This window comes from Puma concolor, chromosome E1, assembly GCF_028749965.1.
Source record: "Puma concolor isolate L17-30 chromosome E1, mPumCon1.1.hap2, whole genome shotgun sequence".
NCBI classification, from domain to species: domain Eukaryota; kingdom Metazoa; phylum Chordata; class Mammalia; order Carnivora; family Felidae; genus Puma; species Puma concolor.
Genome location: NC_141680.1, coordinates 58,288,848 through 58,305,354, shown reverse-complemented (window position 1 = coordinate 58,305,354; position 16,507 = coordinate 58,288,848). Strand labels below are relative to the sequence as shown.

The following is a 16,507-nucleotide window of genomic DNA, read 5'->3' as shown; positions in this document are numbered from 1 at the left end:
CCCTCCTACCAGACATGCCTCAGATACCAGGAATTCAGTACAAAACGAACCAAACACCCATGCTAGTTACCCTGGCAGCCAGCCAAGAAAACCATTTGATGAAGCATTTAAGACAGAGCTAAGGAGAGAGATGGAAGGTCCACATTATTAAACTGCCAGCCGTTCAAGACAGCAGTTTTAAAAAATTGGCTATAGGTTCTCACTATGCCCTTAAGGAGGCAGGAAGGGAACAGTTAGGATATAAGTAAAAAGCAACAAGAAACCACTGTTCCTTTTCTTGCCCCAAAGCGGTGTGTTGGAACGCACAGGGGGTGCCTGTCTTGACTTGTATGAATCCAACCCTCTGGCCTCCAGGTGGATATTCCCAGTTGGTTTAAGTCATGAACTCAGCCAGATCTATGCACCAGACTGTAGTCTGAGTCAGCTGGGAGGCATGGAACCCACAGCCCAGAGACCTGGACAGACCTGTATACAGGAGAGCTTGGCCCCCAGACTCAGCAGGCTGAGAGGTTTCCCCCCAGTTCACTAGGCAGGCAAAAACAAAGCATCTCACCTAGCAGCTCCTGGGAAAAAAGGCCAGGTAAACACTTCAGCGCTCCAGTTCAAGTCCAATTAAGACAAAAAGAAAAATGAAACAAAACGCATAGCTTCTGAAGAAGCCAAGTGAGACCACGGGAAAGGCACGAAAGGAAGGCTGAGCTGGTCAAAGAAACAAATGCTGAGGCAAGGCCTCACCTCCCGACTGTCCACACCCATCCAGCCTCCCCAGGCTTCACCTGAGCCTAAAGCCTCACTAGGGCGCAGGACATGAAGTGGCCTTGACGGGCCAGGGATGGCCCCGAAGAACAATGATCTGAACCTGCCAATTTTGGTTCCTTAATCAATTATGTCTGAGACCTGTAAGAACGCAGCAGCCACAACAGGGGCCTCGTTCTCAGGGACTGTAGAGTCTGGAATGTGGTTCCCCTGCAGAGAATACAAAAAAGTCCAGCCATCCAGAAACTATGACTGGAGCAGAGGAAGGAAGTAGAAACAATATGGCTCCATGACACGGGATAAGCTGCCATTTGAGCTGGGAGGATTTGCTCAGCAGAGAAGTACCAGATCCTGGTAGAGAGAATGAAGGTTTATTTACAGCCAACAACACTTCGTCAATCCTTCCCGAGCCAGCCCCACAAAGCACGCTCAAAGGTCCAGCGTCCAACTGGAGACAAAGCAACGCGGCCTCCAGCAGCTGGATTCTGCCAAATCTAAATGTTGCTTTTTTTGCCCCAGCTTTGGAAGCATCAGGCACAGAGGAAGTACTCTGAACAGAGGGCAGAGGGCAGTCTCTCCGTGCTGCTGGGGGAAGAACGCTACGGACTACATTTTCTGATAGATGATGTAATCCTACATCTTTTTTTTTTTTTTTCAACGTTTATTTATTTTTGGGACAGAGAGAGACACAGAGCATGAACGGGGGAGGGGCAGAGAGAGAGGGAGACACAGAATCGGAAACAGGCTCCAGGCTCCGAGCCATCAGCCCAGAGCCTGACGCGGGGCTCGAACTCACGGACCGCGAGATCGTGACCTGGCTGAAGTCGGACGCTTAACCGACTACGCCACCCAGGCGCCCCTGTAATCCTACATCTTAAAAGCAGGTGGCAGCTGGGGAGACAGATTAATAAAACAACGCCTTCTAAATCTTCTCTTCTCTCAGACCTGGCACTTCCCAAGTAGTTATTAAGTCTTAGTGAGATCTCACTTAAAAATGACTCCTCACTGGGGCGCCTGGGTGGTTCAGTCAGTTAAGTCTGACTCTTAATTTCAGGTTAGGTCATGATCTCATGGTTCACGAGTTCGAGCCCCGTGTCAGGCTCTGCACTGAGAGTGCAGAGCCTGCTTGGGAACCTCTCTCCCTCCTTCTCTTTCTCTGCCTCTCTCTGTCTCAGAATAAATAAAACTTAAAAAAAAAAAAAGTTTCTTTATGTGGCCTGAGGCCCTGGGAGACTCCCAACAGGCCCTTTCAGCCTCCTTCTCCTCCTAGCACAGAGCCGGAGCAGGGCCCAGGTAAAGGCCCTCCCTGGAACACCTCCTCCCCACTGTTGCTGAAAGTAAGCCCTATTCAGACCTCAGTCCTCGGCTCAAGGAAGCCTTTATCTGCCCCACCCGCACCGGGCCAATGAGGACCTTGCTCTATTCTGGGCTCTTACTCTGTCTTAGTTATCACTGTGTCCCTAGCACCTGCAGGTTAGTGCCCTGCCCACAACAGGTGCTCAAACACTGATGAAACGTGCGTGTGCGCGCGTGCGCACACACACACATGTACAAAGACATACTCTCCTTTCTAAGTGGCCAGTGGTCCATTTTTCAGCCCAGGTTAGGTGTTTCACAGTCACCTTCATCTGCAGTGCTGTCCCCCTAGACTCCAGTTAGGCCCCAGTCAGCTCCAACGTGCAACTCAATGTCGGAAAGGGAGGCAGCAGGACAGGAACTAAGAAGGGGCCAGACGTGTGATACAAGGCTGATGACAGGCAGAAGGAAGAAGGTGGTGGGGGCATCAATACTGAATTAAAAAACCCTTAAATCTAGCTTGTCGCTCCCAATCCTGAAACAAAAGACAGAATTACTGTAGAGTTAGTCCGTTTATTTGTTCCACAAATAATCGATTGAGCCTTTATTACGTACCAGGCAACAGGCCAAACACTGGGGATACGATGTGAACACAACCCGATCTTGGGGAGAAATCCTGGGTGTTCCGCTAAGTACTTCAACGAAACATCACTTCACTGTCACCACAGCCCCATGAAGTGTGAGTGGACAACGCTGCGGCTTCAGATATGACTAGTGGGCCCAGGAAGCCCCCCTGACGGCATCAAACTGACACACGCGTGGGAGTCAGCTCAGGTGCCGAGAAAGCAGCAACGCTGGAACTTTTGTCAAAACACCTCCAAGCTGCAGGAAAAAAGTTACTGTGGTTTGACAGACAAGGGTGGGGCGTGCTGAGGGCTGTCAGTAATCCCCAGGCTCAGCAGAAGTCACCGAGCCCCACGCTGCAAGGAGATAGCCCTCCATGGCACGGATGTCCAGCGTTCGTGCCCTGTTTTACCCCCCACCCCACACAGGAGAGCCTTCGAGAAAGCCGGTCGCCAGCACGTTTCCTTTAGGTGTATCCTGTTGGCCAGGACTGGGTCACTGCCACGGCACACTGCCTACGTGGGGATGGAGACACTCAATTTATCAGAAAAATGGGCGCAAGTTGGTGGGGTCACTTTGGGTCCAACAGACTCACCTTCACCCCCAGCTCACCGATGGGAAAGACTCAGTTCCCCAAGCAGAGGTTTCTACAGGAAAGGGTGAAAGAGGCACCCGCTCAGACAAATGAAGCCAGCCCTAGAACTGGCCTCGTAGACTGAAGAGGGAACGGTTTCTTCTGAAACATCGAGCTCAACAAAGCCGACACTGCTGTGTGGTGCGATGCTCTGCCACGTGGAACCAACCAGACTTCGATGTCAACGTAAGGCTCTGGCCAGCAGCCATCTCCAAAGGGGAGCCTTTGTTATCTGACTATCCCAAGTGTAATCTCACATTTGAGTCAAGACGTGAAGATTCTGGGTTTGTTGAAAGTTGCAGAAGATGTTCAGAGAGGGCCATTCCATTCCTCTCTTAACACCTAGGGTGTCTGGGTAGGCTTGTGCTTAGGTACAGAGGTGACCTCACATCAAGACTTTGAATTAAGCCTTCAGTGGTGGGCCAGGGTGCACTTTTTTCTGAAAGGTTTTCCACAAAAACAGTGTCTCTGTGCTTCAGGTTGTTATCTGGGGGCAGGGGTGGGAGGACTTGGAGCCAGCCAAGACAAAGGGAAACAGCTTTGTGAGACTGGGGACAGAAAAGTGAAGTCTTTGTGACACATAACACGGCCACCAAATCACAACGGCACTATCCTGCTTGAGAGGTCAGCCACCAAACTGAGGTGTGAGATTAAGATATAAGGCAAAAGTTACTGAGATATCAGAAAGCCAGGAGATTAGAAATGCAAACTGGTCTCCATCCACACACTGGCAGGAACAGGAATGAACCATCTACGGGGCTAAAAGGAAAGCCAGTATCTTTCAGGCACTGCTTAGAAAAAATGTACCTAACTCCAAAGTTAGGAATGCAAATGAGCAAAATTCTACTGAACACTGAACCCAGAAATTGCACAGCAGTATTTCAGGAGACAAGGATCAGAAAACAGAAGGAAGGTGGGAAGTGCTGGATCCCGAAGGGCGGGCAGCTTGCTTTCTGCATCAGAGAATTTTTCAAAAAGATAAATCTTGACTAGGGAAGGAGGCACCCAGCCACACCTTGGTTAGTAATCCATGGCATGTGGGCCCGAAGGGGAGAACGATGTTGGGGCTTGCATGGCCGAAGGCGGGCCGACCGGGCATGCGCAGGCCCCGGCTGCAGAACCACAAGGAGCGGGGTGAGGCTGCTGGGAGTCTAATCCTCAGGTGACTAGGAGCGAGTGCAGTCAAGAGGGCCCTGCTGGCAGTTCGGTGGAGCCGAGAGGGGAGGGCAGAGGGAGACTAATGGCCGTTCCCCTCTGCCGGAGATCACTTGCAGCGATTCCCTTTCTACCAGCAGTGTTCAGCTTAAGATGCAGCCAGGCCTTCTTTGAATTTTTTTTTTCTTTCAACGTTTATTTATTTTTGGGACAGAGAGAGACAGAGCATGAATGGGGGAGGGGTAGAGAGAGAGGGAGACATAGAATCGGAAACAGGCTCCAGGCTCTGAGCCATCAGCCCAGAGCCTGACGCGGGGCTCGAACCCACAGACCGCGAGATCGTGACCTGGCTGAAGCCGGACGCTTAACCGACTGCGCCACCCAGGCGCCCCAGCCAGGCCTTCTTTGGAAGGCAGCTCGACACGACCTAGCCTGGAATTCTTTCAGTCTGGACAACAAAAGAGCTACTTCCATAGCGTGCACCCTCCTCCTCTCCCAACCTCAGTCGTGTCTGCTTCTTGTATCAGGTCACCACTTAGAACCACAGACCCCGGCTGGGAGCGTGTACTGGGGGGTGTTCTCCTCAGCATGGAAATTCTGTTGTCTCCCACCTGTGCAAGGGCGACCCTAGCTTGATTAAAGAAGGCCATTTGGCCATTCATCGGGATGAGAACGAGGAAACGTGAAATGTTAAGAAGGCTTGAGCATTCTCAGCAGTTCAAAGGTCACATTACAACTTCCAGCAAGAAGAGTGGATGGCTCCCAATCCAGCAATGGTCAAGGACCATTTCCTTCTCTGGTCCTGGGTGAGTCATGCTGTAACATTTTTTTCTAATCAGCACTCAAAAGCATTATGGGGTACATATGGGAGGCAGCACACAGGAGAAGGTAGGATAACAAAACCAAGATGGAGGGACCAAGTACACATTCTCGCTCACACACCTTAAACAACAGAATTCACTAAAAACTAACATACGTTATCCAAATCTCCCAGTAACCTCACGAGGCAGATGTTATTATTCCCATCTTACAGATGACTAAACCGAGGCAAAGCACAACAAAGCAGCTTCTTGCCCAGGAAGTGGCAATGCTGGGACCCAAACCCAAGTCTGTCTGACTCTAAAGCCTAGTCATAACTGCTTCCCAACTTCTGATCTCCTTCTCGACTAAGAGGCGGCAGATAATGACAGTTTCTAGGAAGCCTCTGGTTCAACCACCGGGGAAGCCAACATCAAAGACCAAGAAGGAAAAATACCTCTTCAGGGATGACTCTGTAGCAGGTCACAGGGCAAACGAAGTGTTAAGCTCTCAACTTAAGGGGAAGACAGCCAGAAGTTATTACCTTTTAACTATAACGATCAGGGCCAACAGCTTCAGAGGCCCTACTGCTCCAGTGAGTAATGTCTGAGTTGATCTGAATGGAACAACTGGTCCTGAAAACTTAATCATACAACCAAGTGGGTGCCACCACCCTTGTCCTTAGCCTAGGGACTTCCTGGGTGCTGACAGAAGGAATGTTACCAAATCCTGACTACCACTAAGCCCTCATCCCGTACCGGGTGAACAATCGTGATGACTGTAATGGGAACTCATTATTCCTTCTGACCCACGTAAAGAGCACGGCATGTATTCCGTCCACCAGAGTCTAACTGGAAAGACACCGCTTACATGGTATTTTATTCGATAGTAGCTACAAGTACTTTTATTGCTACTGTAATGTACTAACTCTGGTTTTATTCTATCTAGCTCCACGGGAATTGACGTGAAAAAGTGTGCTGATGGGGTGCCTGGGTGGCTCAGTCAGTTGAATGTCCAACTTTTGATATTGGATCGGGTTGTGATCTCAGTCGTGAAATCAAGCCCTATGTCAGGCTCCGCGTGGGGCCTGCTTGGGATCCTCTCTGCTCCTCCCCTGCTCGTGCTCTCTCAAAATAAATAAGTAAACATAAAAAAAAAAAAAAAAAGTGTAGGGGTGCCTGGGTGGCTCAGTCGGTTAAGCTACTGACTTTGGCTCAGATCATGATCTCGTGGTTCTTGAGTTCGAGCCCTGCATCGGGCTCTGTGCTAACAGCTCAGAGAATGGAGCCTGCTTCGGATTCTCTCTCTGCCCCTCACCCACTCACACTCTGTCTCTCTCTTGCTCTCCCTCTCAGAAGTAAATAAGCTTACAAAAAAAAAAAGAGTGTTTTAATGACTGGTCTCACTTCTAGAAAAAAAGTTGGTGGATTGCAACCTTTCCTTACTATTCCCGTTTAAAGGTATTTAGAAAATTACAAAAAAACAAAAACCTTTTTCTTTTAGCAGTTTCACTGAGATATAACTCACATCCCACACAATTTTTAAGTGGTTAGCTTTTTTGAAAAAGGTTTTTTAAAAAATATTTATTTTTGAGAGAGAAAACATGCGCACATGAGCAGGGGAGGGGCAGAGAGAGGGAGACAGAAGATCTGAAGCTAGCTCCATGCTGTGAGCACATAGCCCCATGGGGGCTCAAACTTACAAACTGACTGTGAGATCATGACCTGAGCTAAAAGTCGGCAGCTTAACTGATTGAGCCATCTAGGTGACCCTTTAAGTGTTTAGTTTTTTTTTTTAATTTTCAAAGTATTTATGTATGTATGTACGTACGTATGTATTTGGGAGAGACAGAGACAGCACAAGTAGGGGAGAGGCAGAGACAGAGAGGAAGAGAGAATCTCAAGCAAGCTCCAAGCTGTCAGCACAGAGCCTGACATAGGGCTCGAACCCATGGAACCATGAGATCATGACCTGAGCTGAACTGTGAGCTGGACGCTCAACCACCTGAGCCACGCAGGCACCCCTAAGTGTTTAGCTTTTAATTTTTCAGTTATGTCGTGCTATTATAATTGCTCAGACTGTAACAACACAGAAAACATTTAATATTCAGATAGAAACATATGTACGCTATCATACGGACAAACAAAAAGATGGAAGAAGGAAAATGGGACACCTGTTAGAGGACTGTGGAATTAGATGATATTTTTTTCAAAATTTTCAATTCTTGCTATGATAATAATTTGACAATAAAATCAAAACAAACCCCTGATAAGGTAACCACCAGAAAAACAGGACCATGCAATTCTTTCCAAGTCAAAGAACTCTAAGAAAAAGCCCAAGTTTATGCTCTAACAGATAACCTTCGGTGTACCATCATGAAAAATAATTCTCAGTAGGCCATTCCACAAGTGTGGGTTCTCCCAGAGCTCACCCAGCAAAGGCACACGATGACCCACGCGTGAAGGCTACAAAGGGACTCGTGGATCCTTTACCACACCATACAACCCGCCCCTCTGGGTGTCCTTCATGATGAACAGAACCCTATGCTGCTTGCTTATGAAAAGCCTGAGCATCTCCCTCTCTGATTTCAAAGTCCTGGAGGTTGAGTGAACACGCTCAAAGCCCAAAGGGGAAAACGTGTGCTGCGGCAGTCCTGAAGAAGCTGGCACATGTTCCAGAGCCTCTTTCCTTACATGGTTGATACAGAGAATCGAGGGTTTCAACCGGAAGTGCTGCCCACGTGCAACTGCCGGCAGGCTCCTGAAAGTTCTCCGAAAAACATCAGTGGTCTGTAATGAATTCGTCGGAAACAAGCTCCCTGGGCAGTTTTCAGTCCGCAGGCGTAGCATTCTGAAACTTGCAAAGATCAGTAACAATGCTGGGTAGGGGGAGAGGCTGGAGAAGAGAAGCAGCAGGAGATTACGGAGTCAGCTCTACCCCAAAGCAGATCCTTCCTCTAGACTGCAAGCCAGTTAATAACACTTGGCGACTGAGACACTTGACCTTCTTAAAGGAATTCAAGTGTGTTATGTACAGTCACCAAAGGTGAGACCCACTTACTTGGCCGAGCCAAGGTCTCTGGGGAGGGTAAGTGAGGACTCATCAAGTCCCTCTGCTCTGGAACTCAGAGACGATCTACCAACACAGTCCCTAAACTGCCATCAAGGCACCCCCAGGGAGCTACAGCAAATTCACAAAGGTGCACACAACATGAAATTTCAAGGAAAACACAGCATTACTCAACATCTATCAGATACCACACAAATTCATGTGTATTTTTTCAAGTGGCTATCAAATTCTGAGGATTGTCGTGTTGATTCTTTAGAGCTAATTGTTAGGTATTTCTTTTGGCCTATGAATTCATTCGTTTTTTTTTTTTTTTTAAGATTTATTTATAAGTAATCTCTACACCCAACATGGGGCTTGAACTCATAAACCGGAGATCAAGAATCACATGCTCCACTGACTGAGCCGCGGGGCACCCCTGGCCTAGGAGTTCTGTGAAAAATTCCTCAGACGCCAAGGGTGCTACGAACTGAGAAAATGTGGCAACTTCTGACATACAGGATGAGGACATCTGACCCGACTCAGTTTTGCCTAAAAGGCCAAGGAGTGCCAACAACTGCATTTTAGATTGTGAAAAACACGGCCTTATGCACCCTTTCTTGTAGCTATCACATCACCTGGTAAAGCGGGCATCAGAGATGAGCCGAGGGCAGCTGAAGCTATGTGCCTGTGGTCCCACAGCTGGAGGGAAGCCAAGCCTGTGCTCGACCCAGGTCTTCTGGGTCCAAGTCCACTAGCCTGGCTCGAAGGTGTGAACTCACATTTCTGCACTAATTTCGGGGTCCAAGAATCTTAAAAATGTTTTTTCTTAACTAGGATTATGCATGCACATCTTTTAAAAAATGCCGGAACCATTTCTCCCCCACCCGATGCCACCTTCTTGACCCAGAGAGGCTATTTTGTTTTGACAGATGTTTGCTCTTTGGGCCAAGAGGATTCCTTCCCTGGGTCAAAGCTGGGACTGCAACACCTCAGGGAGGCCGGCATTCCCACCCCACATAGCGAAGCCAGCCCTCCCAGTTAGCTGGCAACGGGCCGCTCCAGCTTTCCCGTGCCAGGTCATCAATGCCCGTGTTTGTTTTCAAAGGAAGGGTGTGTCAGAGACAGTAAGCCAGTGGAAATACCTTCATCCACAGGAACTGTGGGAGTGGGGAAAAAAATAAACAAGGGAAAACGTTCCAGGGCAACCGAGGTAGAACACAGACAAAGGAGAGTGGGAAAAGGAAGCCCATATGCCAAGGGCAAACAGATGGAGGAAACACTTAAGCCATCTGGCACCCCTGTCCCTGCATTAAAGAGCTGAACAGAGGTCTGCCACTTCCGCTCTGACTTTTTCTAGGACAGCAGTGCCACCTTCTGTTGAGTAGTCAGATCTGAGTCGGGTTGCTTACTGAGGAGGTAAGACCAGAAAATTGAAGTTAGAGGAAAAGACATGACGGAACAGAAGTGTCGAAGCATTCTGCCTCCTGTGGAATGCTCAGCCACCTTTTCTCTAGTTAAGGGCAAACTCAGCCACCCAGAGCTCAATCCCTCCTCCTCAGGTGGATGGATCAGGACCAAAGGCTCTCTCTAGAGGTGGGTCTGGAGTTATCATTTCTTTTCTTCTTTAAGTAGGCTTTACACCCAGCACAGAGCCCAAGACGGGGCTTGAACTCATGATCCTGAGATCAAGACCTGAGCTGAGATCAAGAGCTGGATGCTTACCTGAGACTGAGCCACCCAGGCACCCCGGGAGTTATCACTTCTTACTCAACTTATCACTTCTTACTCAACCCCCCAAAAATTTGTCTTGAAAAAGGTCCAGAAACAGGGAGCTCACTACCTTAAAAAACAGCTCAGCCCACGTTTGGTCAGAGATGACAAAAAGTTCTTCGTTATGTGAAGACAAACGCGGTCCCTGTAATTCTTCTGTATGTTGCTTCAAGTTCAGCACGTGGCTTCCACCTCCCCTCCCCCTCTAGCAGACCTCCAAACAACAGATACACTGCAGGCTCCTCCCTGGTTGCCTCTCCCAGCTCCTAAGCCTTTCATGTGATGTGGTTTCCAGTCCCCTCACCTTCATGATTGCTCTCCTCTGAGTGCATTCCAGTTTCCAAATGTGGAATTCGATATTCCCACACAAGCCCAATGACAGGGTGACCAGCCTGGGAAGCAAGCATAGGTCACTGCAACGAATGCTCCTGAACATGGACATGCCAACACTATTAAGCTAATCACCAACTCAGGTTTACTCAGTTAACTCACGTAAAATGAATGAGGCAGATTTTCTTAAGATGCCTGTTTTTGGGGCGCCTGCGTGGCTCAGTTGGTTAAGCGACTGACTCTCGATTTCGGCTCAGGCCACGCTCTCACAGTTTGTGAGTTCAAGCCCCATGTTGGGCTCTGCGCAGACAGTGCAGAGCCTGCTTTGGATTCTCTGTCTCCTCTCTCTGCCCCTCCCTCACACTCTCTCTCAAAAATAAATGTTAAAAAAAAAAAAAAAAAAGCCTATTTCCCAGGTGGCAAACTCTGAGGTTAAGGGACTTCTCCAAGGAGAGCTGGAATTCAGATTCAGGTCTATGACTCCAGAACCTTAACTTCCACCCCACAGGGGCTGTCTCGTCTTACTCTGGATATGCTACCCCCCTCACGGCAGCTCAAGGTCCCGCAGGGCTGACAGCTCACTGGACACTTACAGAGCAGTGGAAATAGTCACCAAACAACTACTTAGTATGACTGACCCAAGATTCTGGCTTCTGAAGAAGAGTGGTTCTCAAAGTTGATCTGTGGACCCCTGGAGGTCTGTAAGGTCAAAACTACTTTCCTAGTACTAAGACATCACTTGCCTTTTTCACTGTTCCACGCTGGCAGGAGCAATGGGGGGCAACTGCTGGCCTTTTAGAACAAATCAAGGCAGCTGCACTGAGTTTTGGCCGTAGGGACACTCTCAGTTACCAAAAAAGCCAATTTCACTTAAAAATATCGTTGGTGCTGGGGTGCCTGGGTGGCTTAGTCGGTTAAGCCTCTGACTTCGGCTCAGGTCATGACCTCAGGGTTCCTGAGTTCAAGCCCCACATCGGGCTCCGTGCTGTCAGGGCAGAGCCCGCCTCGGATTCTCTGTCCCCTCTCTCTCTGCCCCTTCCCCGCTGGTTCTCTCCCTCTCTCTCAAAATAAATACAGTTTAAAAATATATATATACATATAGCCTTGGGGAAGCAGTAAAAATGATTCGCCTTATTAAGTCTTGACCTTTGAGCACAAATTTAATTATTATTATTTTTTTGCATTTTGTGTGATGACATGAGAGGTCCCATAAACACCTCTGCTGCTCACTGAGGTCCAATGGTTACCTCAAGGAAAAGCACTTAAGTGAGGGAGTTACAAGCTGATCTAGTTGCTTTCTTCACGGAATGCCATTTTTACTTGAAAGAATGACGGTGCTTAGTCAGATTTGAGTAACTGGCAGACGGTTCCTAAAAAAATGAAGCAATTCAAGATCTCAAGTAAAAACTAGCATCTTAGAAAATGTATACATCCCCACTGGGAGCAGACAGCTTTCCAATACTTAATGGCTTGTCCGATGAGATAGGTAATGTCATTAACAAATATAATTTTTTGGATATTATAAGACAAAATGCATCACTGGAGATCTCAGTGAACCGACATTTTCCATGTCACCAGTGCCGGAGGATGCGATACCAGTGTGGCTAAAAGAGCCACTGAGAGTGCAAGGCAGACCCGTGGAGGTTAATGAAGCAGACTACAGAAAGTTCACTGAGAAGGGTTCACATCCTACAGTGCAGCTAATTTTTAGGAAACCACTGCCTGTTGAGTTCTGATCTAGTATCAAAGAAGAAGATTCACAATCACCTAAAGGGCTATTAAGATACTTGTCCTCTTTCTAATGCCCTGTGTGTGAAGCCAGATTTTCTTCAACTACTTCAACCAAAACAACGCACTGCAATAGACTGAATGCAGAAGCACTTAAGAGAACCTAGCTGGCTGTCCGTTAAACTGGATGTTAGACCTTTAGGAGACCCAATGCCTGTCTTTGTGTTTTCAGTTTCAGTTTCTTTGGTTTCAGCAATATTTTTTGTTAAAATGTGACTTATATTAACATGTAATGGATTTAATTATTTCAAAATAATAAATATCTGGGGCACCTGGGTGGCTCAGTTAAGTGTACGACTTGGTTTTGGCTCAAGTCATGATCTCACAATTTGTGAGTTTGAGCCCCACATCCGGCTCTGTGCTGACAGTGTGGAACCTGCTTGGGATTCTCTCTCTTCCTCTCTGTCCCTTCCCTGCTCACTCTATGTCTCTCAAAATAAATAAATAAACCTTAAAAAAATATTTAAGGGGTGCCTGGATGCCTCAGTCGGTTAAGTGTTCCACTTCGGCTCAGGTCATGATCTCGCGGTCCGTGAGTTCGAGCCCCGCATCAGGCTCTGTGCTGACAGCTCGGAGCCTGGATGCTGCTTTGGATTCTGTGTCTGCCTCTCTCTCTGCCCCTGCCTCACTCATGCTCTGTCTCTGTCTCTCTCAAAAATAAACATTAAAAAAATATTTAGAAATTTTCTCAATTAAAAAAAATTTAATGTTATTTAATCTCTCAAAAATAAACATTAAAAATACTTAAAAATTTTCTCAAGTTAAAAAAAAAATGTTATTTTTGAGAGAGAGAGACAGAGCACGAGTGAGGCAGGGGCAGAGGCAGGGGCAGAAACAGGGGCAGACACAGAATCCAAAGCACCATCCAGGCTCCAAGCTGTTGTCACAGAGCCTGATGTGGGGCTTGAACCCATGGACCGCGAGATCATGACCTGAGCCAAAGCTGGACGCTTAACCGAATGAGCCACCCAGGCATCCCAAATGTTTCTCAATTTTAAATGAAGTGATACTCTTTGGGATCCTCAGCTTTTAATTGTGTAAAGGCACCAAAATGTTTTGAGAACTGCTGTAGTAAAAAATCAAAAGCAGATTTTAAAAAGCCAAGGCAGTTGGGGTGCCTGGTGGCTCAGTCGATTAAGCGTCTGAATCTTGATTTCAGCTCAGGTTATGACCTCACAGTTCATAGTTAAGGCCTTGTTGGGCTCCGCACTGAGAGTGCAGAATCTGCTTGGGATTCTCTCTCCCCTTCTCCCTTTGCCCCTGCCCCCCTCGCTTGCACTCTCTTTCTCAAAATAAATAAAAAAGAAAAAAGAAAAAAAAAGGCCAAGGCAGGAAGGAGTGCCATCTGGTGGAAAAGACAGTTATGACATCAATCCATTCACAACCAAAATAAATGACACCCCTAATCCATCCTGGTGACATATTCTTATTGTTAGAAATTTCACATACCGAAGGCAGAAATACTCAAAATTCAAGATGTGGAAGATAAAAATATTGTTAAAAGCCAATTAAATGCACCAGAAAAGATCCGGAGTAGAGGGAGGGTTGGGAGGCATTTGAGGTCTAGGCCACTACCTCAAGATAGTCTGATGCCAGTTCAGGGCAAGAGAGGAAGCCAACGCCAGGACTAAGGCATGGGAGCCAGAAGATTCATGCTGAGGACTGTTTTTAGTCCTTGGAGATGCCACTAACACTCATGATTTTTGGACTTGAGGATCTCTGAGCGGGAGAGCTCTGTCTGACCCCTTCCACGCTCAGCCTCCAAAAGAACTATGTCAAGTTACTGTGAGAGTAGGTTCTGTCCTGTTCTCCAAGGGCTCCCTAAGAACAAGAACTGTCTCAGAAAGCTTTTCATTCTACAAGCAGACTAAAAGTTCAAATGACTGAATGAAATACAGTAAAGCACATCAGTCAAGGGGTTAAGTATAAACGTGTCTTTCCAACCTTCATGTGGTTCCAAGAAAGACTGAGCAGAAGACACATCAACAAACTTCCCAATTCTGTCCACCTCACCCCCAGCCCTGGCTGGTCTTCCTCATTCCCAGGGGATTTGCTGTTTTTTCCAGAAGGGCTGACAGTAAAGTACCTGCACCTTTCTCTCCAGCCAACTTCCCCAGGAGGCCTTTGAGCCTTTTGCCTCCGTTCCCTCCACACTGAAGCCCCAGCACTTGGCAGCTCCTCGGGTTCACTTCACGCGTGGGCTCTAAGGCCCACACACTCCCGACTACTAAGACAGAGGATTCCTGCTACTACTGGCCGTTTTCCTTCTGCGAGCCCAAGCAGAGGTATGGCCACCTGTGATCCAGGCCACACGTCCACCCTCCTGCTCGTAGCGCTTGCGTGAGTTAAGCCTGGGTTCCTTACTCGGCACAGAAAGGAGTGACATTTGCTGTGCCTAGGGCTCAATATTCTCTTCTTTCTGCATGCTGATGCCCAAACTTCCTTTCCTGGTGAAATGTGTTATCTGCATCATCCACAACTTTTCACGGGTTTTATTCCAATGGTCGCCACAGTTCTATCCAAACACAGAACCAGTTCAAATTTGAACTGTATTTTTGGACATACTACCATTTTGATTACAATTTGGGACCATTTTCTAGAGTTTCACTACGTTGCCTTGAAGGCTTCAGTTGGTTTCAAAGCAGTTTTTAATCACAAAAGTCGGCCCATATTTCCCAGGCCTAGAGTGATGGAATTAAGACTTCCTCTTTGAAAGAGAAATGTTTCCTAAAGACTGCGTTCTTAACAAGCACAGTTATACTGATGCCCAGTGCATAGCACGGTAAGCCTACTTGCGGGGGACGGGGAATGAGATCTTAGCCATCATCACAATAGGTCAGGGAGCATGACAGGAAATGTCTTTAATTACTCTGAGCTGCTACTGGGAAGGAACTATCAGAAGGATACACCCGAAAGACCATTCTGTTTACCCAAGAGTGGATGGGTACCAGCCGGAGGAAGTAAGAGTTAGGTGCAGCTTCTCCAACAGCTGGGGAGACCTCACTTTGACCTAGATGACTAAAGAGTACAAATGGCAGCCCTTAGGGCTTCCTGATTCTAGAAATATTCCCACGTCTAACCCACCTGCAGGGACAGTGACCCCACCAAGCTCACCTGGCTGTAGAGCACAGGCAGGTGGCTACACTCAGCCAGGCCTCTCCCCTTTCTAGTCTGGAGATAAGGCACTATCTGTGCTTCTGGAAATCCAAACTGCCTCAGGACTTCCTCATTCCATGGTGACCTCCAGGCTTCTTTAGAAAGCTAGTTTCATCCCAGAATATTTACACGTGGTTGCAGGGTGTGTTAGTGGGGCCAATCTTGACCAGACACAGGAACTGAGACATACTGTTACAATGCCTTGTTCGCATCCAGCCACCCCACCACAGCCAACACCAAATACCTTTGGGTCATCAGCCTCAGGTTTTTCAGTCTCTGAATCGTCATCTTCCTACAAGACAAAGAATTTAGAGGATTAAGCTTAAAGGAGTGGGCCTGAGGGTTCTCACATGCATAACTAGGGGCTGGAGTAACTTACCCAGCCTGGGCCATCCCACCAAGAACCCCTCCCCTGCCCTATGACCCAGAACTAGATAGAGAAAGAGAAGGGGAGAAGGAGATGTTCCGGGGGTGGGGAGGGAGGACATCAGCAGCTCAAAGTCGTTACTCCAGCAGTGTCACAGTCTACAGCGATGAAAATGCCCGAGATTAAAAATCACATATATAAAAATGGAAAAAGGCGGTCATGTTTCAGAAAAGAAGACCAGGCCCCACAGGATAAAAAGGGCACAGTGTTTTCAATGAAGTATCAATTATTTAAAACCAGGAACGTGAACCTTTCTTCCTTCTTTGACTTTCACACACACAAATACATTGGACTCAGATCTACCGTGACACTGTTCACGGTCGGAGTGCCATGACCCACGTATAACTACACCCCGGCACTCCAGCCCAGGAACATTCACAGCAACATGAACAGCAGGAAGACAGGCATCAAATGACCAGGGCAAGTGACCCAGGGAAGGACTAAAGAGCAACAGCCAGCCTTTCCTGGGTCTCAGCTGAGCAGACCCTGCCTCCATCCAGGCTCTCACAGAACTGCCACTGACCCGTTCTCCCCAGTCTTGTTCCTGATCCAAACAGCTTGCCTGACACAAAGCACCATGTGAACAAGGCGTTCTCCAAAGCGTGCACTGGCCTCACACAAGCTAGCCCACCATTCCACTGAATGCCAGTGAAGGTCAACGATCAGCTACCCTATTAGGTAGCTATATCCACATCTGCTCCCAGAACACCCCAATGCACAAAAGC

At 47.8% G+C, this 16,507-nt stretch overlaps 1 protein-coding gene across 4 annotated transcripts in view; it reads right to left on the bottom strand.

Annotated features, from left to right (window-relative positions):
• Positions 1 to 16,507, bottom strand: part of SAP30BP (SAP30 binding protein) — a 37,649-nt gene that overhangs the window by 17,226 nt on the left and 3,916 nt on the right. For 3 of the 4 annotated variants that reach the window (XM_025927588.2, XM_086688059.1, XM_025927589.2), the window contains exon 3: positions 15,600 to 15,647. The exons of the other annotated variant lie outside the window; for it this stretch is intronic. In XM_025927588.2, coding sequence (XP_025783373.1) covers positions 15,600 to 15,647 — 48 coding nt within the window. The remainder of the gene's footprint in view (positions 1 to 15,599; positions 15,648 to 16,507) is intronic. 4 annotated transcript variants of the gene reach the window in all.